This window comes from Anser cygnoides, chromosome 1 (genome assembly GCF_040182565.1).
Source record: "Anser cygnoides isolate HZ-2024a breed goose chromosome 1, Taihu_goose_T2T_genome, whole genome shotgun sequence".
NCBI lineage: Eukaryota > Metazoa > Chordata > Aves > Anseriformes > Anatidae > Anser > Anser cygnoides.
The window spans coordinates 194,684,182-194,709,821 of NC_089873.1; the positions used below are offsets into that span (position 1 = coordinate 194,684,182).

Genomic DNA, 25,640 nt, shown 5'->3' on the forward strand with positions numbered 1-25,640 from the left:
TCTTCAGCATTATACAGCTGTCTAAAAGGAGTGATATGCAAAAACTGATGGAAAGTAATTCCAGTGAATGGTGAAGGTTATGGATGAATAACTCAAGCAGCTATAGATCTATTTGATGTATCAAGCTGTCAATAATTAAGAGCCAGGAAACAGGTAAAATGCACTGAAAAGATGCTGTATGATGTTATTTGATAATACAACATAAATCAGGGCAACTAGCTCAATTTTTAAAAACAGCTTTTCATGCTAGTATAGAGATTTTGATCGCAAAATTTTAAATGTGCTTGCACTAAAGGTGCCTTTCAAAGGATGGTACTATAGGAAGACAACTTCAAAGATGCTAGGCATCTTACTACCAAAGGTAATTTTAGAGATCAGTACGCAGAGGGACAAGATACAAGCCCTACTCAAAATCACCACAAAGACAGCAGATAAACAAACAAACAAACAAAAAATGCCAAACTCGAACATTTCAATTTCCTGCTGTGTATTCAAAATTATTCACCTGTTTGTATTCTGGATATGGTATCAAACATCTACATTGAAAAAAACTGCAGCTTGTTTTGAGGTACAGCTGACAAACGTTAAAAAAAAAGGTAAAACTGCAGGACAATTCTATCTACAAGATAATTAGCTTTCACCATGGCCAAATCATCTTTGTTTAACAACACACACAATCAGAAAATGCTCTACTTCTTTGGAATGCTTCCAGACTTCAGGAAGCAGGAAAACTCTTGCGGCTATTACCTGTTTAGAAAACAGCATGCTCTTCGTCCCTGGATCCTGCTGGTTAGACTGTAGCCAGAAGGCAGAATAGGAGAAAGGAAGAGACTACAGCAGCATTTCTCACACAAAGTAAAAATGCAATGTGTATGAGAACTGGTCATTTTTAGGACTAACATTCGTAACTGCAGTGTTAAAATGGGATAGCAAACAGCATGATCTGCAGGACTTTCTGTGATGTGTAAGAGGAACTAATACCTATTATACAACAACCCATACTGGCTAGAAACCTTACAATGTACTTTGCCTTTCTCTGAAAGTTACCTTTTTCTCTGAAAGTTATTCTGCTCTGAAAGCAGACTCCACTAGCAGAGAACAGCAGTGGGACTTGAATGAATCACTGTCGTAATCTTGTATCTCACAACTTGCATCAGTTAATGAGAAGTAGTCCAACAGGCACACAGAGTGTACCATTGAGACCAAATGCATCCTCTGTTCTCTCTTGGCCATGAGTTTTCCAGAACCTCCTTGTACCCTTGCAAAGTCACTTCACCCTGCCTCATTACTCTAGAGGGGCCTTGTAGACATGGTTCAAAACTGGCAGACAGTTCATAATCTGGAAAAGACTCGGTTAGGTGTTGTCTATAAGAGAACAACATGCATATCGAGTCAGCTCTTACCTTTGTTCTCAATGTAACAAACCATATCTGAACAAAATTGTTCTCATATCTCCTGCTTACACCGAAAGTTAAAAATAAGCTGAAACAACATTCCTTATTAGAGAAATCCATCCTTATATTCATAGAGCTTAACATAAAGAAAGCCTAGAAGAATATAAGTCTCAGACTGTCATGAACTGCTTCTTCCATCAAGTCAATAGCTGCCTGTGGAGGCAGATTAGAGAATAGGATTACACAATTATTTTTATGCACTAATATTCTTTTAACTATCTGTAAGAACAGGTGCAGTGATATTTTGTCACATATCTTCTAGTCAGTCATACAGTAGGATATTCTTCCTGAAGCTTGAAATATTTTGATGCTACTGTGAATGTTCTCAGTGACACAGGATTTTTTTTTATTTTTTTTTATTAACACATGCAGACTATATTAATCTGTTTAATACTCATTTGTGTTGCTACCAAGAAGCCTTTCAGGACTTTAATTCACTCTGTGTCTGACAGTCAAGCGCAATTAGCAATCTGTAAAAATATGAACAATTTCAACCAAAGACTGTTTCTGAAATACAATGCCTAATGAATTATAAAGGGAATTGTCTTCCAAATGCATACAAGAAAATAAAAGGGGGAAAAAAAAGCAGATTTTGTTTAGCAACTGGAAAACTTTATTCTCATGCATTTGCAATAATGAATTATGTCATTCCTTTTTAAGCAGAGCTAATTAACAGAATTGGTATTGTAGTTGGTCGATCAGGAGCCACCAATATTACCTGTGTAAATCTCTCAATCTTTGACTACATTTAGGTACTTTCTGAACATTTTTAATAACACCAGCATTACCACTCATAAGAACAGAGACACCAGAAACCACTACAGAGTCAACTAGAGTGTGAATTCACAACAGTTCCTCACTGATTACCTGTAAGAGTGCTTTCATCCCATGGTAATCGAAGTAGATGACTCTGAGAAGAGCAATGGCTACCACTTCACAATGGCTTCTTGTGAATAAGCATGTTCACACAGGGAAGCCAGCATGCTGCAAAGTACAACCCCAAGCTTATTCCTGACATGTACCTGTAGTAAATCCTTAAAGATTAATTAAATACGTGAACCTGTTTTTTCTGCCACAGTATGGATGAAGTATACATTCACCAGCAACAGAGAAAACTGGAAAGAATTTCCCCCCAAATACATTTACTAGAAAATTCCTTTTTGTGATGTAAGAATATAGTATAAAAAGTCCATTCTCTAACAGCTGATTGCATCCCATTGTTGTACGTTTATGATAATCTTATTCGAGAAATATCTTCAAAGTTCATAAATTATCTTTTTTTCTCTTTGGATGCTCCAACAGTGGACCTCCCTTCTGCCAAGGGCCAAATCCCAACATCTGGGTGATACTGGTGGTAGGAGGACGGTTGGACCAGATGATCTTGGAGATCTTTTCCAACCGTAATGATTCTGTGATCAACCAGCTTCAGAGACTTGACAACTTTTGAGAAACTTTAATGAAGTTAAAAAAGCCTTTTTACAGCACGCTACCGTACTCTTTTCTACAGATCCTTGAACTCTGTCTGAGCTACAGCCTGACCTAATAAACAGAGCAGACCTAACTGGCAGAATGCAGCATAAATTTGTTGCTGGTAAGATTGTTCAGACAGCTTCCCAGCCTTTGTTTTTACCTCTTCTAATTTTAGCTGTTTCTTTGCTTTACATCTGTCAACTGGGACCTTTATGTAACTTTTGTATAATCTTACTGGGAAAAATAAAACTATTTAAAGAAAGAAGGTACTGTATGTAGTAGTGTAGTGCTAAGACGCATTCTGGAGGAACAAGCAGGTGGCACAGTCATTTTTTCAGTGCCAGATTTAGCTGCTGCCTGCTATCTGCTTACCTCCTACTGACTGAAAACTCCAAGGTCTAACTCTAGAAGCAGAAAGATTGGAGGAAGGAACCAAAAAACCGAGTGTGCTATTCAGGGAAGAGATGGAAAGGTAGGTGGAAAGAGATCTCTTGAGATCCCTAGGCTCATTTCCCATGCAAACTGGTACTATCACCACCATTAGATCAGGTCAGCTGAGGCTTTGGTACATCCGAGCCTGGAAAGCCTCCAACGAGAGAAGTCCAGCCTCTCCGGGTAACCTGTTTCAGTTCAGCACTATCCTCTCTGTAAACAAGTTTTTCTGAGAATCCAATCAAAAATTCCTGAGTCACAATTTTTGGCTGCTGCCCCATACTATGTCATCTATCACTACCAATAATAGTTTGGCTCCACCATCTCTGTAACTGCCCTTCAAATGCACTATTAAGTTGTCCTTTAGCATACTCTTCACCAAACTAAACAAGTCCAGCTCCTTCAACCATTCCTCACAGACTGTATCTGTGCTCCTTTCCACTTCCCAAAATTTTCCTCCTTAGTTTTAGACCACTGAGATGCTCCCTGCTTGTCCAAGTCCAATACTCTCTGACAAGGTTCTTCCAAACACTCCACATGTGGAGGGCTGAATGTTTAATATCAAGGCTACTTATTTGAAGTTATTTGACATTACACAGGATTTTTACTTAAAGACTGATACAGCAATGTACGTAAATCAACGCACAAGTACAAATTACACTTTGAGTACAGAAATGAGAGTACACAGCTGAATCACAACACATATGTGATTCCCATTACCAGTCCTTGTAACGTCCTCACCATCACGACACCAGACATCACCAGTAAGCAGATATCCAGTAAATCTGATATATCAAAGGGGAACACATGCATAAAAAATAAACAGATCTGTTCTGATGAATCTGGGACCAACCCTCAAAGTATCACCTGGGTACTTCTCGGGAATTAATTAACAGCATTTGTTAAGAAGCAAAACAGTGAGCTTAGCTCATAATCAAGAAAGAAAAGGAGCAGACACTCCAAAGAATGTCATCTCCTATTTATCAGAGAAAATAACACTTTGTGAACAAGACAGGAACAGCCACCAAAAAAACCTACAGGAATTTACAAAAGAAAACGAAACAGGATAAAAGATCGTTTTAGAAACCTGCTAGATAAAAACAATATCCCTGGAGAAAAAGGATAGGAAAAAGGTAGTAAAGGATACAATCAACAAAGCATAAATTCTAAGCAAAGGTTAGTATGACTCATGCACGATGACAGCAAGCTCTGTCTAACTGTGTCTTTTGTTCAGATCAGGCCCAAACCAATTGACACAGCCGAACTACAGGAAGGATTTCTGGGTTAACAGTGATCTATGAGAGAGAAAGGAAAGGCAGTGCAAAGGTTTACCTCTGCATGAAGGACCATATGAAAACAGTTGTCCTAAGTCAAGCCAATGGCCCTTCAGGCCTAGTCTGTGATGGAAACCACACTAGAAGTTTACAGAAAAACTGTGAAAGAGGGCAACCAGATGGATGCTTCCCTGTTACGTTTTTCCAGCTTCAGTGCCTAGCAGGTGAGGGATTCTTGAAGCAGAGGATACATTTGGGCAGCTACAGAGCAATAACACCTCCCTAAGTTTTTCTCTTCTATTCTCAAACTGTAGGTTTCTCATTATGCAGTCACAATGTGATCTACGATGCTACTCTAAACTTGGTAAAAATGTATGTTTACATACATTTTGATATGTAACAATTTTTTTTTCTTTAGCCCGTTTCAAACCCACTGTCGGTCCCTTCAACAGGCTCCAGCAGTGCACACGTTCCTGCAGGTTTAGCCATCGGCATTCCGGGACAAACAGAGAATCTCTAACAGGAATCATCCAATACATTTTCATGCCACTGTCCACACCTGTCCCACTCTCTCTATATCCTTTTTGAAAGGGACTGCCCAGAAACTCACAGAGTTGTAGACATATTATCTGCTTTGTTGTGTATTTCTTTTCCTTGCTGTTGCAGAGGAAACCAAAAGCTAAGCTCTAGAAGTATAAGGTATCTTCTGACCCCAGTCTGACAGCTTACGCCTTAGGACAGCTGCATTCACGTACAGCCTCTGTGGTTTGAAAACAACGCTTCCCAGCACCCTCACAGCAGACTCTCACACCGCGATCTGTAACACCTCACTGGCCGGACTTGCTCAGGGATAACGACTCCAATTGCCCTTCTCATGGGGATAAACTAGACTTCATCCCAATTATACTTTCTAGAGGTCACAGAATCACAGAAATGGTGGCAACTCTTAACCTGGTACAAGAAAAATAATGCCAGAGAATTTGAAAGTTCAGCTAAACTAAACATAACAACAGAAACACATGAATGATTTTAAAAAATAAATCAGAGTAACACAACATTAACCAAAGAAGGGGGAAGTTAGCTTTTGTATTATTCACGGAGCTTTGCCACACGAGCTCAAGGACCTGGGAAGAACAACTTTCCTAAACTGCATGCATCTCCTAAGTCAGTCAATACTTTGATCGTAGTGATAATTACTCTAAGCACTACTTTTACAGATATGCGATCTGCTAGAATATTAGCTGACAGGAAATTAAAAATGCTAATGACTTTTGACATCTTTAATAGCACATGAATTATCAAATAAAATGGACTGTTTGAGATTGCCATTAAAAGCGAAGCCTACTGATCTTTATGAGTTTTCAGCTCAAATAGCTGCTAATGTAAATCATGTAAATGTAAGTTGACTGTGACTGTAATTAATCACTCACCTTCCCTTGTCCACCCACAATTCCTCGTGCTGAAAATTTCAAAGCTCTGTCAGGTTGTCCAACATGGATGAACGGAGGGTAGCGATATACTTGTATAAACTAAGTCTAATCCTGTTACATGCTGCTGACTGGATTTTTAAATCATCTTTATGAACATCCATTTGAAAAACTCATTTTTGATACAATATACAGGAGTGCTGTATTGCAAAAACAGTAACCTAAAGATCATATGTGTATGGAGTACTTTATAAAACTGCTATGGTGTTATCCTTATAACTACACACAGAAAAACCAAGTGGCAAATAGAAGGCTTAAAAGTGCTTTTTCAGCATAATATTGGGGTTTTTCTCCACAATGACAAATGTTGAACCTATTGTTCTATCAGTGGTAGCTGTCTGCTTGGCATAACTGCTTCCAAGGCACTTCTATCTATACAGAAGTACTTTCCACAACACAGGAGGAAGACCAATGTCAATATACCACCAAAGTTGCTACCAAAGTGTAGCAACCTATTTTGGAAGATATGGGGCTGTTTTTTCTCCCATGCCACAAACAGAAGGGCATCCGGCGATCCCACATTAGTCTGAAGGGTCAGTTGTCTATATTGAGTATCAACCACCACATGGGAAATGGTCGGGAAGTTCTGCACAACAGAAGCCCAGAACAAAACCCTGTAACTACAAGGTCCCCTTCCCAGCTGTTGTTCCAAGTGGACAACAACGTGAGAACAAAAATCTCTCAGATTATTATGGACACTGCTCCATTCTTCAGTAGTAATTTAGAAAATCTCATGTGGTAAGCCACTAATCACTCCTTTTCTAACTCAAAGTTCAAATACAAGGGAAAATCAAGAACCAAACAAAACTAGAAAAAAATCTGCACAAACGCAAAAAAGGATAAGAGGAAATGAGACTGCAGGCAAATACCAGGCAAACAGCAAGGCAGGCTGTGACCATCTGTGTAACAGAAATAACCACTGACTGAGCATCTACGTGGTTACCACAAAGCAAACCTATTTCCAGATCTTAGGGAATTTCAGGCCTAAAAAGTAAGATTGATGGCTAGGAATGCCACAACACACCTTGCAAGAACTACGCACGGAGCTCTGGCGTGGGTACATTCATGCTGACTGTACATTACCTCACACCCAAGTCGCAGTTCTCAGCTGTTGTAATGCAGCAAACTGCATTTCCCAACAGTAACAGAGAGAGAAATGATGTAAAGGAAATTAAACATCCCAGTTAAGAAGCTCAATCTCAAATGTTTAGCAAACTGTTTGCAAACCAAACGTTCACTAGCCTTAGATTTCCAGCTCTCACAATTAAGGATAAGGTTTGAGAATGGCTCCATGTTCCCCCTGTCCAGTTTTACTCTACCAGTTTTTCACAGTGCTCTGCACTGGGTGGTCAGGGAGGGAGGAGAGGAACCTGAGCTCAATCCCTTCGCTGAGCCAAACCAAAGCTGGGCTACATGTCTGGCATGAGCCTGATTTCAGAAGGAATTACACAGGGTGGGAGACCTTACCTTCTGAAAATGTTAGTGAAGAGTTGTACTTTCAGTCACTGAGGAAATACCTTGTTATCTATCCTAGCCTAGCTTGCCTTTTTTCCCTACTGATATCGGGTGTTTTTTTGTTTGTTTGTTTGTTTGTGTAGAAAGAGGTCCAGAAAACACGAGGAAAACTACAACATCCATTCTGAGCTGCAGGGGCCAAAACAGCACATAGTTCCACAACTACTCTGAGGCTCTGTGGATTTGCACCTCCCACAGAAACCTTCTAAAAAAAAAAAAAAGGGTGTCATATAAGTCCACGCGAGTAGTTCTAAGAGTTTAAAAGACAATTTACATATCACAACTGCCCATCCAAAAGAGAACTCGGGTTTCCCAGACCCAACTACTCTTAGAGGTCTTTTCCAACCCAAATGATTCTATGATTCGCAAAATTAACATCAGCAAAGACTGAAACCTGAGTTTTCTGGGAAATAAGCCAAATGGCTCTGCTTGTACACTCAATAGGGTCTCTTAAGAGATGACTCAAGTTTGCAAAAATCAAGAACTCAAGAATGCTAGAAATGAAGCTGATAGCAACAGTCCAGCTCACTGTTTATGTGGACGTGTCGTTTGTCACGAGAGGTTTTTTTAAAGCCATTTAATGGATGGCACTCTTATGATGAGCAAATGAAAATCCTAAATAACTGAAAAACACACAGCCTCCTTCACTCGTGGCTGTACACTAAGCAAGCTCCAAGTTGAAGATCTGGCTCAGCAGGAAGTTGAGGCCAGCGGACGGGGAGGAACAGAATCGTCTCTTCTAATCTGCATCACCGGATTTATACAGAAAGGGACAAGGACTGCCAACTTTAATGCTGGCTTTTCTTAGCTTAGGAGTGATTAGCTTTGAACCCTTACTGATGCTCTTTTAGCAAAAGGTTTCGTGCAAGAATATGAATGTGTGCAAGGAGCAAGAGAGACAGCCTCTCAGCTCTCCATAGAAGGAAGGAATGGGGGCACTGGAAAACAAACTTTTATTCAGCCATACTAGAGCGGATCAGCCCAGCAAAACACAACCAGTATGCATTTTCTTGAAGCAATGTCAAGAAAGTATGACACAGTACAGAAGGAAATCAAGAAAAAAAAGGAAAACAATAAAACCAAAATAAAACTCACCAACCTTTCCCTAAAAATACCAAGCACATTTATTAAAGCTTAGCTTCCAGATGATGCTATTATCTTCATTCCTGCTGTTCTCCATTGTTTGTACTCTCAGGTTCCACAAGGCAAAAAGTAACCCAACAGAAGGAGTAGCAGCTGGAATTTCAGAAGAAGGAGCAAAAGATAAGAGTCCCAGAAACTCCCCCAAAATTCATAAAAGACCAGAGAAAAAACAAGAGGGAAAGAAAACAATAAATGGAAGGTAGAAAATTAAAGTTGTGCCTTGCCATAAGGCAAAGAAACCTTGAGGGAGACCTGGAGTCAGCATACAAAGACACCAGGAGTCCTAATGGACTTCTCGAAGAGAAGGCTGTGTTCTGTTTGGGGCTTACTGGACTCTCCGTAGAAACACACAATATCCTGAGTTGGAAGGGACCCACAAGGCTTCAGCTCCTGGCTCCACACAGGACTGCCCAAAACCCAAACCACATGCCTGAGAGCTTTGTCCAAATGCTCCTTGAACTCCAGCAAGCTTGGGGCTGTGACCACTTCCCCAGTACCTGACCACCCTCTCAGTGAAGAACCTTTTCCTAATAACCAACCTGAACCTCCTCTGCATCCATGAAGGATGTTTAAATGACCATACATGTTTATTACTAGCTTGAAGTTTCCTAATAACAAACTGTTTGCTTTATCAATGCAGATGATAATACAAAAGAACAGAATACCTACCATGTACACTGAGTGCTGTCTTAAAGCACGCTGGGATAGTGCACTACTGCAGATCTAGTGTATTTGGCAAAGGAGGAATCTGACAAAACACAGAATCTTTAAGAATGGTCTGAGATAAAAACATATTGAGACAGTCATTAAGAGCTTTTTCCTTTTCTTTTAAAGCTCACGTAAAATTCAGCATAAAGCAGCTGGAATCCTGGTGACTACATGACCCGGGAGTATTCTGAAAACAGCCATCACAAGAATTTTAAAACATTGGCAACTGCAGCATTATCAGTCAGAATGCAGATAATGATTTTCTGATTGCACAAATCAATTTTCATCACTAGTAGCAATTACGACTGCTGAGAGTAGCTATAGCTGACTACGTAGAATGCTGCAAGCAACACGTTCCAAGAATCTAAACAGGGGCGATGCTGAGAAAACAGAGCTGCTTAATTTAAACTAACTATGATTCCTTATTGCATGAGGATGTCGGCATCATCCAAACACATCTGAAAGATTAACCCTGCTCATCAGCCAAGTAACTCGTTCTTAAGAAGTTTATACCTGAGATACGCAGCAGAGTAGAGTCCCAGCATCTGAAGACTATGCTCTAAAGAAGTTTCAAACATAACAAAAGCTGGGAAGTAACTCAGAGTAATACCAGAACAAACCCAGATGCAAATAAAGAGGTTTGAACAGTTCTGATCCAGCTTACTTATAAATATTATGCAGATGGTTGCACTTCATAGAGCCAGAACTGAGGCATGTGAATACAAGTGCTGTTCACAGAAGAACATATACTCACTAGATTGCATTGCTCTCAGAAAAAGGCTTACAAATACAGAAAGAATTTCAACTTCACAAATAAAAGCTGTGTGTGAAAGCTGTTGCAAATCTCAGATTACTAGATCTGGATTGTTTGGGGTTTCCCACATCTTCAGGACTGAAGATGCAGACAGAGAAGAGGGTCTCCAAAGTTTCAGTTCCAGGCTATTCTGCCGTGCTCTGTTGGTTAAGGCATCCAAGGACTGTGGTGAGGCACAAAGAATAAGAGCTCCACAATAATAAAAAGCTTGATCTGCTGTTTAAAACATATATGGAACAGAGCAAATGCTAGAACAGCAAATACTTTAAAGCATTTAAAATTTGTGGTTGAGAAGGAGGAAAAATTTAAACGCTGGTTACTATACGATAGTCGGCTGAATATGAGCCAGCAGTGTGCTCAGGTGGCCAAGAAGGCCAACAGCATCCTGGCCTGTATAAGAAGCAGTGTGGCCAGCAGGTCTAGGGAAGTGATTGTGCCCCTGTACTTGGCTCTGGTGAGGCCGCACCTTGAGTACTGTGTTCAGTTTTGGGCCCCTCGCTACAGGAAGGACATGGACGTGCTCGAGCGAGTCCAGAGAAGGGCGACCAAGCTGGTGAGGGGTCTGGAGAACAAGTCTTACGAGGAGCGGCTGAGGGAGCTGGGCTTGTTCAGCCTGGAGAAGAGGAGGCTCAGGGGCGACCTTATCGCTCTCTACAGTTACCTTAAAGGAGGCTGTAGCGAGGTGGGGGTTGGTCTGTTCTCCTACGTGCCTGGTGACAGGACAAGGGGGAATGGGCGAAAGTTGCGACAGGGGAGTTTTAGGTTGGATGTTAGGAAGAACTTCTTTACCGAAAGGGTTATTAAGCATTGGAACGGGCTGCCCAGAACCTAGAAATCTGTGATACTGTGATACTGTGATATACACACCAGTGTGTGGCTCCAGCACTGTCCATTTCCTCTTATTCCTTGACCAAAGTCAGGGCAATGTGGCCATTTACGTTCTGCTGAGGCTGGGACTGCTGAGGAGAGTGTCAAATCAGTGAAGAAACTGAACAAGAAAATTTGGAAGCCAAGAATCCCAAACACATCCCAGTGGCTAGTTACATTTAACCTGCACACTTGCTACCTTTACAAGAGAGCATTGTGAAAAACAAAAGGCTTACATACTGATGAACTGTGATCACAGCACCTTAAACAATCTCTCTCTCACATTTTTTAATTAAAGAGAAAGGATAAAGAGCAACAGGCTAGAAATACAAAACAGTCCCAGTGTGCTCTTCTTCCCCTATTTAAGTTTACAGAACATGGTGTTGTGCAGGTAGCATGAAAACATCCAATCAGTGCTGAAATGGAAATCTGAAGCTCAGGTGGGAAGGTCTTTGCCCCTGAATACACTGTGTTCAGTGGTTTGCGCTCTGCAATACACAAATTGTTCTTGTTTGGTTTCTTGCGTGCTTACTGTTTTTCTAGATACAACTATTGAACTGAAATACTGGATTGATGAAATGTGCATTCAAATGGAAAAATGTATATAACCTAAGTCACTGGCGCTCAGTCATTAGCCTCAGAAACGAACCTGCGCAAGAGTAACTCTTACCGCTCTCCCTGTGCTCCAGCACACTGCCACGTGAGAGGAGGAATGTGACGGTGGAATCCTGCTCCTGATGCCCACAGACATAGGAAAGGAGGAAAAGGGAATGGAATAATACACACCTCCTTTGTGCAAAGGAGAAAGAGAGCTCAAACAGCGACTCGAGCAGCTACTCGGTTATTTGCTGATCCCCCTTCAAGAGCCTGGATGGACTGGTGCCAAAGCACTCCTTAATTCTACAGCTATTGAGAGTTAACATACCTCTTCCTCACTAGCCGCATCATTTGATTTCCTCGCACCCTGTCTATTCCAAGTCTCCTTGAATTCCAAGAGCAAGAAACTTGGCAAGAGGTCACCAGCTACAGGGCAGCCCCTTTTATGGGGTGGGTGCCAGCGTACATTGAGGTGACATCAGAGTAGGTGGCAGCTGACATCACAGGAAGCCCCTTCGTGGCAAAGGAGGCAGATACTGAGTACCCCCAGGATCATTTTGCTCATCCTTACCACAGATATAAGAAGCAGTCTTCTTCGTTTCATCTCCAATTCATCCATGGCTCAACAAATGGGCTACCTTGCAGTGGGAGATGGTGCCGATTAGGAGAAACTTCTTAGAAAGAGTGGTTAGGCACTGGAAGGGGTTGCCCAGGGAAGTGGTGGAGTCACTGTCCCTGGGGGTGTTCAAGGAAGGCTTGGACGTGGTGCTTAGGGACATGGTTTAGTGGGTGACATTGGTGGTAGGGGGATGGTTGGACAAGATGATCTTGGAGGGCTTTTCCAGCCTTAATGATTCTATATGATCCTAATAAACCGTAACGCAGCCCACAGGATTCCAGAGAAAGAGAGAAATGCATATATGTTAATGCATACTTATTTCAATTCACAATCTTGCAATTTTGGTAGCCTAAGCCTTTAATAAAAAAATACTCAGTTTTTCCCCAATGCCAAAACATTGCTGTTCATGTTTCTAACAGGTTGAAAATTTTGGAGCTCAGCTGTGAAAGTAAGTCTAAGATAGCTCCAAAGATCCTGTTCTAATTATTTCAAATTTATATGGATAAACCAGAAACAAAAAGTTCCCTAATGAATACTGAATTAAACACTGCAATCTGCAAAGCTTTAATACTGGTGAAATTTCTTCAGAATTATACTAGAAATTTAAGAAAGTCACTTAACAATAAAGACAATAACTTTTGTCCTCCCTAATACTGCAGAGATAAGGGACACCTCTCCTGCGCCTCTGTGATCACAAACCTGTATCACATCTTGCATCAAAACCACTCTCAAAACTGCAACCAAAAATTAATTAACAAAAAAAGCATTACCATACCTCTGATTACCATAAATTTGAAAGCAAACACAAACACAGAGTATACATGTGTCAGGCACTGTAATGGAAATGCATTTGTTTTGAAGCACTGTGCATCTGCCTTACTGCAGCAGACCTTCTGGGTCTTCAGGCATGTGAAAGGTCCACGTCCACCCAAAGCTATGCTTCTGCCAAAGACTGGGAAGAAATCACCTCAATAACTGGCAAATCATCAGCTTACTGCGTGTAGAGCACTGGGCTGTCATTACATACCACATATGATTAAAAATAAGAGTTGTGAATTTCATACTCACAAAATTCAATTGCTGTGGCTATGCCCAATTATTATAAATGGTCACTTATAAACATCTTTAAAACTCCCCATGTGCTGGTGGCTGCAATGATAAGGTTCGCAGCAGTGTGCATAACTGCAAATCAATCCATAAGAATCCTTCCTTCTCATATGTTCAGGGCTACAATACATAAAAGCTAATTTAATCATATATTTTTATTGGCAGAAAAGGCAGGACTTATTACAGCTTTACTTAAAGTAAAGTAAGTCTATGTTAGCTGGAATCATCAACATGATATTTTCAGTAAGCAAAATATAGTTGACATTTCCATACAGGCATAATAGCCTTTTTCAAATATGAACTTAAATATTGTAGAATATGTTTATTTTTAAAATTATTTCAGAATACAGATAGTTCAGAATCACTTATTTCTTTATTTCCTTTTAACAACTTGAACCTGAAATTGAGATTCTGCCTCAAAAAAGAAAAAAAAACTGTTTGAAATTACTGAACTAGAAGGTTACAATATTAATTTTCCAAATTTCTGTTCATCCACAGAGCTTCTCATGAAAATACAAAACATTACAAAACCAAAATGGTAATAAATACAGCTACTTACAGTTTTGGTTTTTTTATGTGTACAGAATGCAGGAGAGACCAGATCTACTTCTAAACCGAGGTTAATTAAATTGTTTTAAGTATGACTTAATAAAAGGGAGCTAACTCTCAGAGTAATTTCAGTTGTACACTCTCCACACAAGACATACTGGAACATTTTGTAGCTGAATTATCATTCAGCTACAGAATTCTCATTGTTCTATTTTTATGTTTGTTTGTTTCTCTTTGTGGTTTGCAGAATCAAGAGCAATGATTGCTGAGGACTCAGCAAATCTTTTGCAACTATCAAGCAGCAGTGATAAGCCATAGCCTGTCTTGAGGCTTTACTGGGCCATGATAACCCTCTCCTGAGGTCTTCTATGAGCAAAATAAACAACGTCTACATCCTGCAGTCCACCAGAAGGATCTAACCCTGAAACCCTGCTCCACTTCTAGAAGTCGCAGGGAGCTAAAGCAATGGTTCCTCAACACCATCCACCAGGTCATGAGAGGTGACCCAGAACCAAAGCACCTTTACCATTAACCAGCTACCCATCACAATGCAGGGTATCCCACAAGACTTTCCCAAGAACACGTAGGGATAAACTGGTCAAAGGGATTTGGGAACCTGTACTCACAGGAGGCATGGACCAAATTCCTCTCCTTCAGTCCCACACACCCCTTTCCACAAGGAAACTACTGTTCACATCTGCAGCACATCTGGAGTCTCCAGCCTACTGACAAGGCTGTGGGCTAAATTCTCAAGGAAAAGGAAAAATCAAGGCAGAAGCCAAGCTCTCAGGTAATAGAAGTCATTTCCAGTAACCCCAGGAATGACATACAATGGATGTCGAATTTTCATCGTATCTTGAAAATTGTATTTCTCCCACAGGATTATTGGCAATAGGTTCCCAAGAGATCCAGTTCTGTCCCTTTGCTACCTGGCACAAAGATCTCTTGAGCTACCTTCAGCCAGTTTATCACAAATCCCATGGAGGGTACTGAAGAGTAAAAGAAAATAGGGTTTTAAAGTTGTTTTCCGGTTAACATCTCAACAGAGCATGGCATAAGGAGCAGAAAACAGAATGCTATACTGAGGATTATACCTTGCAGTGATGTGATACATGCAGATATCAGTGCTTTAATCTGTCTTGGTTTTATCTTTTAAGTATATGCTTCCTGCTCACCCAGGTGTATTTTGTAGATGTGCTCACATACATCCCTTCATAACAGAGTACCAAGATTCCTAACTTCATTGCAACTCTGAGAAAATTTTAGATTATATATAAAGTGTACTAAGAATACATTTAATAAAATATGTAAAAACTCATACAGGAGTGCTAACTCTTGTCAGAGTACCAAAACACATTGAGGAAGAACAGGGGAAGAAGAGAGGATATCAGAAATGTTAAAGCATACTTATTATCCTGATTTTGCTGTTCATCTTGTAATGCTCTAAAATTATTCAGCAAGAATTCATTCCTATGAAAAACTGCCTCTGAAGACTGAGTACTTGGATCTCTCTCTGTACTCAGAGGACATCAGCTTTCCTGCCTGATAACAATCCCCAACCTCAACTGTATTACAATGATTTGTCTTCCTCATTCTTTTCTAAAACAGAAAATCCCTCTCGTGCTCAGGCTGGTTTTCCCTAGGTTTAAGTAGGCAACACTTTTCTTACAAATGTTGGGATAAACAGCCTCTAGTCTTTCAGACACTCCTTTTTCAGTTTTGGACATTAGCACGGTGCAAATTCAACCACAAGTGTGCATCCTGTTATATGTCAAGTAACTCATATCAGTGAACATGAATGACTTGTGAATTACCTAGGAGAGCTATATTACTTTTACATCATGCAACACAATCAGTTTTCTGTAGTGTTGACAGTCTTAAGAGAATGACTCTAGGAGAATAATGAATAAAGTGACTGATCCAGTAACACAGAGAAAAATAAGCTCGTGTAGTATAAAGCCATAAAATATAGAGCTTTGATACACTGATCATCTTATCCAAGCAACATGGCACGAGTTGAGGGTCAAACATGAGCAGAAGTTAATACCACCACTCACCACCAAACTGTCAACGCTGTCAAAAATTGTATTAAGCAACTGGTGAGATGACAATCCCTAAACAACCAGTTTACACAACGTACAGTGTAAACTCTTAAAACATGAAGTGCTTGGGTAGACTGCTCTCAGAGTGACTCAACACCAGTAAGTTCAAGATGACAGGTACAGGAAGGCAGCTAAGTTGTGTAGCTTTATTTTTATTTTAATGCTTAGTACTTTTCATTCTGTAACTGCTACAGGATTGCCAGTGGCTGAAGTGATCCACCCAACTGTCATGACTGAGCAAGTTTCTCCTCCTGGCACTGCTTACAGATGCTGTCCCAGCTCTTTCTAGCAGATGCTGATGCAGTCCTTCAGGGGCTAGTTTGCATTGTTTTTGCATGATGTTGGGTGTTGGCTGCTGAGGATCACAAAGAACATCAGTGCTGGAGCTGGAAACATCACCTTATCCTGACTCCTGGTCTGCTCCCTGCCCTTAGTCCCACAGAGCTGTACAGCTGCTTCTAGAAAATGCCTTTCCTACAAAAATAATTTTCTTAAAAGCAAGAATTATGAAGCGAGGAAGTTTCCTTAACACATCAACACTGTTTTAAGGCACAATAGCAGAACAGTAAACTCACTAAATGAAAACTACAGTCATATTCAGCTAAACTGCAGCTAACAGCTGCTTGCACAGTAAGGACCAGTAAACACCAGCTGAAGCCTAGAAGGGAAGGGGTAATTCGGGGCCAGTAAGTGCCAGCCACATGGGGCTGCTCAGGCACAGAGACATGCTATGGCCAGGCCCCAGGTCAGCGGCCGTCAGCCTGTGCTTCTGCTTCTTCCGCACACTGCTTTACTTGCCCATCAAAAGACAACATGATTACTCAATTTTCTCTAGACCATTTTCAAGAGCAAACCACAGCAAACAGTATCCAGACTTGTTCAAGGGTTCAAGGACTGCAATTTTATCAGTACCAACTAAAGATAAACACCTGCTTTTTTCAATCTTGAAACACTGCATTTGTTAATATCTCATCCAATTTGCCTACACTGGGGGAAAAATAAATATCTATTGATAGGGGGAAAAAAAAACACTAAACCTATTTCCAATTCCTCTTTAATATAAATAGAAGACATCTTTTATCCGATTTCACATACCTTTACACTCAAATTCAATTAATGGCAATAAATTCCAAGGAATACTTTCTCCAAAGTGTTCTTTAAGAGCCCTTACTTCTTACCTGGTTTATTTATTGCATGAGGGATTTCTCCAAGGTGGAGTCAATAACACTGCGGCTAACTACTCCTCTAAGCCCCTGTTCCAGGACACTTAGTAGAGTACGCCAGAATTGGTTATTAAATTCCAGTTGCAGAGCCCATCCCAGTACAACAAAGGTTGGGGAAAACCTTCCCTGCAATTGCTGTAGGCTCCTGTGACACCAGGAGAAAAATCATAAGGCCCATCTCTCCTGTGACCTTCCCTCTTTGTTGGCATACAGACAGAAGAGTCGTGCTCATGAAAGGCATGAAAACTCCTGCACTTTGAAATGAAGGGAAAAAATTGAGATATTCCCCTTCTCCCCAGAACAATCTGGGGCTATAAAGCTGAAGGAAGGCTGTTATTAAACAAAAATAGGCAACGAGTGAAAAGAGCATAGGCAGAGTAAATGAAAAGTGTCAGTAAGTCAAGATTCCCAGCACATGAAATGGATGAAAAATCCTAAGCCAGAGAAATCCTAAAACTAAGAATATCATAACCAAAGAAACTAGGATTAAATTAAGGCTAAAATAATGATGAAAGATAAAATCCCACAGATGTATAGGTTAAAGGGTGAAAATGAACTAACTGTAAGCTGTTGCAAATAGATTCCATTTTCATTTTCCTTTTGGAAAGAAAGCCAGCATACATTAAGATTTACCATACTAGGCACTGCACAATCAGCAAAACAGCACAAGAAACGTCAGGACAAAAGGTGCAAATGACACCAAAGCAGAGATACAGAAGTTGTCATTGATGAATTATTATGTAATATTTAAAATGGAAAAATAAATAGCAGTTTTGGTCATGTCAGACCCTGTGGGCTTGGTACTACAGAAAGACAATAAATAATTCTCTGTAACCCAGAGTTTATCATATGACAGAAGCAGTTAATAAAACAAACAGGAATGAAGCGGGTAGAAGAAGTGGAACAACAATTTACGACCCCAGCTGCTTTGAAGCAACTGACTGTTCAGAACTGTTGATCTAGTCCTTTTCTCCAGCTGCCGAACTGCATTATTATATAGCTAAAAATACCTTTGCTGCTTTTTGGTTTTCCATATTCTATTCTCTTTTAACAAAACCCTATTAATTGACAAAGGAATTTTGTATGGCAGAGCAAGTGGGTCACAAGCCATACTCTGAAAGCACTAGTGAAAATGTGAAGGTTTCTGAACTCCTGATTTAGGCAGCGTATGTTTGCTAAACTAGTTTCTGTTTCAGTAGTTTCTCTGTTTTACTGTTTTCCTTTGTTGTATTTTTTTTTTTTTTTTTCCCCTGGGTGTCTCATAGGAGCTACTGGAGTCATATCCCACACAGACTATGGAGAGCTTCAGCTGCTATAGCTTCATCCATAAGCTTTTGTGAAGCAGGGAGTGTTCTTAATTAATTCCTCAGACACCTCACAGCCTGAAACCGCCACCTTTATCTATCGCCTACTGCTCCCTTGCATGTCCAGGACTGCAGTGCCCAGCTCCAAGCTGTCACAGCCTTTCCCAGTGGAAGCATCCTCCCTTCAAATGAGCCCCACAGAAAGTGACAGGACCCGATTGCACAGAGTTTTGGCAAAAATAGCCTCTAAACAAAACAAAAAGCCCAGCAGTTTTCAAAGAGGATTATGTCAGCTTCTGAGGCTTGCCTCTTCTTGCACAGAGTGAGCTAAGCACTTGAGGAGTAAAATGAAGTCCAAGTAGTGGCAGGTTTACGCAACTGGCACCCTCACAGAAAGCGTGTGCCACTTGCACACTGCAAAAGGACTAGAAAGTCTGCCAGGCAGCATTCAATGTGCCGGTGTTGGAAAGAGGAGAGAAAATTTGTCTTTTTTACCTTACACAAATTGTCTTTTTACCTTACACAATTTTTGGGGGGTGACTCTGCACGTAACCCATCCTGTACACATGTGCACGCTCACACAGAGCACAGACAGATCAGTCCTTTCCCATCAGCAGAGAGATTCGTTTGATTACCAAAGAATAGGATAGGGGAAGTACATCAGTAAGCAGAGCCTTTTAAGAGGACTGGGCTTATTTCTCCAGCTGCTGAGTAATGTGACATAGGGCTTTTTATTCCTGAAAAAGAGGTGAAGTGAACTAGGAGCCAAATATTTACAAATGCGATGCAGCCTGATCTGATCAGTGTTTTCTCCCTATATTAAGACATTTGTTAATCACTCATTCGATAATTTTCCTACAATGCTTGCTGAATATATTAAAACTATGCATCTCTATACATTCAATTACATACAGAAATTTTCTACTGCTTGACTGGGGAGTCATGATGCCAGTGGCTCTCATAGCTTGCCACTCTGAAGACAAAATCATAATTAATACTTAGTATAACTAGGCATTCCATCTTAAACTGTAATTACTTTCCACTTCAGAACTACAGTAGGAAGTACCTTCCTATTCTCAGGTTTCCCAATGCATGGTCAGCTTCAAAAAAAAAAACAGAACATTATCCAATTTCCTAAGGGAGTAAGATACTTGCTAACTGCTGAGAACAAACAGCAACTATTCTTGTATAGCATAGGAGATGCACTGTGAGAAATGACACACATTCCCCTGTCTATATTCTGGAAAATCACTGCAGCTGAATGAAACCCCAGTTCCTCAAAAACACGGAATATGGAAAACTAGAACAGTTAAACACATATGAAAAAGGGGAGCAAAGGGTTTGGGCCTAACAAGAGGCAGGAATAAACTTCAGTGTAAGTAATTGCAGCTTAAAGAAAAGGTTCCGCAGAAACAAGTTGAAATGAGATTTCACCAAAAACCTTACTGCCTGCAATACTGCAGCAAGTTATAAACACGTCCAAGTACTCAGAGGAAAAGAAAATGGCATCAGCACTGCAGCTGAAATGGCAACTCACCTGATATACAAAATAAAGTGGTTAAAATTCCAAAAGGCTTCCATCTATATATTACTTATTAACCCTACTCAGTACCTTTCCGTAATAAACCATTACAACCACATCACAGCGAGGGAATGACAAAAGATAAGTAAAAAGAAAATATCCGGAAAAAGTCATTAATCAAACCCTCTTTATTATAGAAAGGAATGCAGTAATTAAAAAACAATTTCAAAACCACAATCATTCACTCGATCAGAAATAAGAAAATAATAATCCTTACCTCGGCGTTCTTATTCCTGGCTTCTCTCCTTGCTGCTTTTTCTTTTAGCCTTTTCTCCTAGAACAAATAAGAAGATCCACAGTTTTAAAACAAATTCCTGGTATGTTTTTCTTCTAATATTTTAAGATTAAAATTCAGACACCGAGATGTTTAATGCACATCTAATATACAGGTGGAATTCATCCTACACATTACTGATGAAAAATGATATAAAAGATCTGATTGAGATATTATTTATAATTCTTGATCTTTAAAGGAAATCAGAACTATAAGAATGGTTCAAACTTACATTTCATCTTCACTGAGACTTGTTACTCTTAAAAAAAATGATGCAACTAGGCATTTTGACAGTTAATTAGTACTTTGACAGAAAGTTAGAACCTGTCTGTAACAGGTTAGTTAAAAATCACACCAAGAAATCAGTTTCCTTATTCGTCCCTGTTTTAATATGAAACCCAATTTATTTAACAAGCAAAAATGATCATTTCCCTAACTTCTAAACTGCTAAAGCCACTGGAGAATGAAAGCTAAACCATATTCTCCCTAGCTTTCATATCTCCATTATGAAGTAAATGCTACTGCAGAGTTTTTATTAGTAATCGCATATCGATTCAGAAGCCCTAAGAACATCAAGCTGCCTCCACCAAAGGAATTCTGCTATGTGAAAATGAGTGAAAAGCAATGATAAAATTCATTCAGAGCTGCCAGCCAGATATTTGAACATCCAAAAGTAGCCAAGATCTTTAATGTAATTGTTATTAATTGCCTTGGTTGTTTGTTGTTGTTGTTACTGAGATTTGCTTATTTTTAAACCATCTTAAAGATTATGTTACACTCCGTCAGGTCCTTGCAATTTAACATCCTTTCAGTTATTGGTTTCATGAGGTAAGGACAGAATTCAGACTAGGGCACCCATCAGTGAGAAAAGCACACCACTCCCTATTTTTCATTTGTCTTAGCAATGCTAATGACTGGTTATTCAAACTTTTTAATGCCAGCATAAAAAAGCCGATGCAATGCAATGCTCTCTGTTTCTTTATGCAACATAAGCTGTCCCTAGCATCAGCACATCTAGAACCAAGTCCACATAAAAACCCTTTACCATCAGTCCCAGAACAACACCTCAGCATGGAGGACACTCAAGACCATTTCATGGCATGCGGTCACATTTCAGATCACTTTGGGGAATAACGAGAAAGCTCCAACTGTCCTGGTGCCATATCATCACAATGAAAGAAGAGTCACCATAAAATTAATGAGTAAGGTGATCTGGTCAGGAAAAGCACAGATGACAATGTCAGTGCTAGCTGGGGATGACAGTATCAAAGCTACGACTGCACAGAGACCGTGGGGTAAGGGACACCGACGCAAAACATTCAGGTCCCTCTGTCCCATTTTTCTGTTGGTCAGCCTTCATCCTCTTTTCCCATGCCTTATTGCTGCACTATTAATTCCCAACAGACATTCCTGCTGGTGCTGTTGAGTCTCTAGCAGATATTTTTGCTGCAGTCTTTTCAGCTGAGGACTGACAAAGGCTTATTACTCTGCCACATAACTCTACTGCCAAGCCAATTTCAATTTTCCAGCACTAGCCCCAGTTTTACCAAGGCGTATTGGAAGCTACCACACAAAGCTGCTTGGAAAAGCAGTGTGGTTCATGTGCAGAGATGGGAAAAGAAGAACACAGCTGCCACGATTTTCAAAAACGGTGTCTAAATTCAACTTCTTCTGAGACTTCTGTCTGGTATGTGCCAGTTTCTATCCTCCCAACTACCCAAACTACAGAAATGTTGGTTTTCTTTCAAACGTTGAGTAAATCAACCTTTCCTCTCCAAATCAAAACTGAACAGATCGAGTTCATCCCCAAAGGAAGGCAGGGACAAAACTGCATGACGTCTGTGTCTCTCTGCTTTGCACAGTTCTCCAGTGCTGTTCCTGACAGCTTTGCACACCAACACCTCAGCACCTCCAGACCTACACGCCAGGGCATTCAACACATGCCATAAAACAAACCAAAGACATCACTGGAGTCAGATCTAACACAGCTCTCGTATTATTTCAGGTATTTTAAAACACAAAAAAAGCAAGGAAAAATAACAATTATATTTAAGGGCATGTGAGCCAAAAGAAGCCCCTGGGACCAAATGCTACCTGCTGTGGACACAGTCAGAGTGCTCTGCAACAAACGAGACCCACAAATCCTGAGCACAAGCCCGCTGCATCGCTTAACCCTCAGTCCCCAAGACAGACAAATCACCTAGCAGCACAGACGTATGCTGGAAAAAAAAAAAAAAAGAAAAAAAAAGAAAAAAAAAACAAAACATAAAACAATTTTCCAGCACCTCAAAACAGTTTGTTCTTTTTTTTTTTTTTTTTTTCCATGATCATAATTTCCTGCATCTTAAATCAAACTGATTTTATTTATTTGCCAATATGTATCGGCTATATTAAACTGATTGCAGAACACCTTTCAAATTGCCAAAACGTTCATCATTAAAACACTGCAACCTTTACCACCAACTTTACGTGACTTATATTTAAAGGTCCCTGCCAACCTAATTAAAACAAGAACAGGTAACAGACTGAAATAGCTCCCTGATTGACAATAAATGGACAAAGGAAAGAAGAGATAAAGCCAGTTCATTGGGATGAACACTGCTGTGTTTAAATATACAGTGGCACAAAGAATGAAGACCTGGCTTCTTTCTGAATGCCAATAATATGAAAGACAGGAGTAAATGCTTTTTCTTTCAAGTATGAGCCAGGTACCTTTATGAAAGAGAAAAGAGAGAAGGGGAAAAAAGTTGGAAACACTCAATGAATTAACTTGCTCCAAGCAGAAAGACCAGTAATGCAGACTTCAGCAAAGGTAAAAGGATATTAGACAGGATGTCACCATATTCCAGAGGGAGATATTATTCCTTCTCTTCCAAGTCAAATCTGTATTCATTTGATCATTTTTACTTACGCTTTTCTAATGCTTTTACTGAAGTTTTCCACTGTCTCCCACCCTTTTTCTAAATGCTTCAGTTGGGCATTCTTTGCTCTTTCAGGTCACCATTGCTCTCTTATTTTTCTGCTAAAACTGTGATCCCTTTTCAAACTTTACTTCTGAGCTAGAAAATAACTCACCAGATATTACAAAGCAGGATAAAGCTGTTTTTAAATTGGATAGAACAGAAAATTTTAGATAGAAAGTTTCTATGGTATATGAAAAGACAGTGTCTTAACTACAGCCACAGGCTTAAACCAATAGAGTAACAGTTGAAGTTCCTGCTCAAGGGATTTACAACAGAGCACTGGAACGACAGCTATGAAAGCAGAAGATTGACATAATGCCAGAGCAGAGCAGTATGCTGGACGGCATAATATATGTAAGTCTCTAAAGAGACAAAAGGTCTCATAGGTGCAGAGACTGAAATCAGGAGTACAAAACAACAACAGGAAAGAGAGGTGTTACCAGGACCTTTTTTTTTTGGTAAGACTTGGTTCCTTGTCAATGAAAAACAAAACCGAATTTCATATAGAGTGCATCTACATTAGCACTTGGTTGGAATTAGGAGTGTGTTTCAAAAAGTAACACCCTCATCAGCCCCACTTACGTTTTGCTTCACGCTACGAGGCAGTCTCCAGGAGCACAGCTTACATACTCCAACCAGTGCTGGGCATTCACAGGATCATTCAGGCTGAGGGACACATCAGGAGGCCTCTGCCCAGCCTGGTCCAGCCTCCTGCTCACACCAGCGTCATCTCTGAGGTCAGACCATGCTGCTCAGGGCTTCATCACTTTGGGTTAAAATCCCAAGGATGGAGACTGCAGAACATCTCCAGGCAACCCATGCCTCTGCCTGACTGTCCTCACACAGAAAAGGTTTCTACTTCGCCCCAAGCTGCACCTCTTGCTTCAACTCATGCCCATGGCCCTCTTGCTCTGCCCTGCTCTGTAGAGCCCGGCTCTCTCCTTGATGACCTCTCTGGAGGCACTGGGGGCTGCTGTGAGGTGCGCAAAAGCCACCCCTGCTCCAGGCTGACCAGACTCCCCCAGCCTCTCCTCACAGGACCACCGCCTCAGTGACTTCTGCCGAACTCTCTGCTTTGTCAATGCCTTCCCATGCTGGGAGTCCCAAAACTGGGTGCAGTATTCCAGATAGGATCTCAGGAATGCTGAGGAGAACAATCGCTTCCCTCAAAGCGATTCAATTCAAAGCATCAGGTAAGAGGTAGTCGGGTGTAACCTCACCACCACCTCACACTGCGCAGTCTGGCTCTCAGCTCCAACCACATTACGCTGCAAACTTGCTTGCTGATGCAGGAATAGCCATCATGCTTTAATGTAGGCTTCAATGCAGGAAAACAATCTTACTGTGGCACTGCTTAGATTTATGTGCAACTTCAAGCACATGCATCAGTACATACAGCACGCTATCCTGAAAAACCACGTGCTGAACAAGTGCCAAAACACTTTTCCCCAGCCAGGACTTTATTTTCTATTACCTAATGGACAAATTGTAAATTTTACTGTGCCAAAGTAATATCACCATGTAATAAAGACACCCTATTATATACGAGTGCATAAAACCAGAAATTAACTGTATTGCCTTAAGTTACAAGGAAATGCTTCAGCATAGCCAGGAACATAGATTTTCAAAGACTCATTTTGAGTATTTTAACATGATGTCACACTTCCTCATTTCTACTGCTAGGAAGAAATATGGGCACATGCAGAACACACAAGGACAGCATACTGTAAGACAGTTGTAAAAAAGTAATCACATGAGGCAAAGTTTAACCAAACAATCTGATATTGATTTATTTCCTGTCAACAGATTCTGTTCATCTATGGATATGCCTGTAGCTATCTGTACCTACTCAGTGTCTAACACTGGTTTTCATAGACGGGAAAAAAAAAAGTTACACAAAGTCTGGGTTTTCTTGGAATACTTAACACAGACCACAATAAGAATACCAGATTTTATCACTATCCTATCAAGCTATAAATCATAACTTGTAAAAATAGCACAAAATTTAGAGACAAAAAAAAATCCTAGCGTAGGAAAACAAAAGGTTGTTTCAACATATGAATACTTCATTATACATGCTACTGGCTGACTATCTGTAAGGCATAACTTCACATCATAGCACCACAAGGTTGTCAGATAAAGTTTTAGAGCATCAC

At 40.3% G+C, this 25,640-nt stretch overlaps 1 protein-coding gene across 1 annotated transcript in view; it reads right to left on the reverse strand.

Annotated features, from left to right (window-relative positions):
• Positions 1–25,640, reverse strand: part of DDX10 (DEAD-box helicase 10) — a 193,680-nt gene that overhangs the window by 37,918 nt on the left and 130,122 nt on the right. Inside the window, 1 exon segment of the mRNA XM_013188158.3 lies at positions 20,465–20,521. Coding sequence (XP_013043612.3) covers positions 20,465–20,521 — 57 coding nt within the window.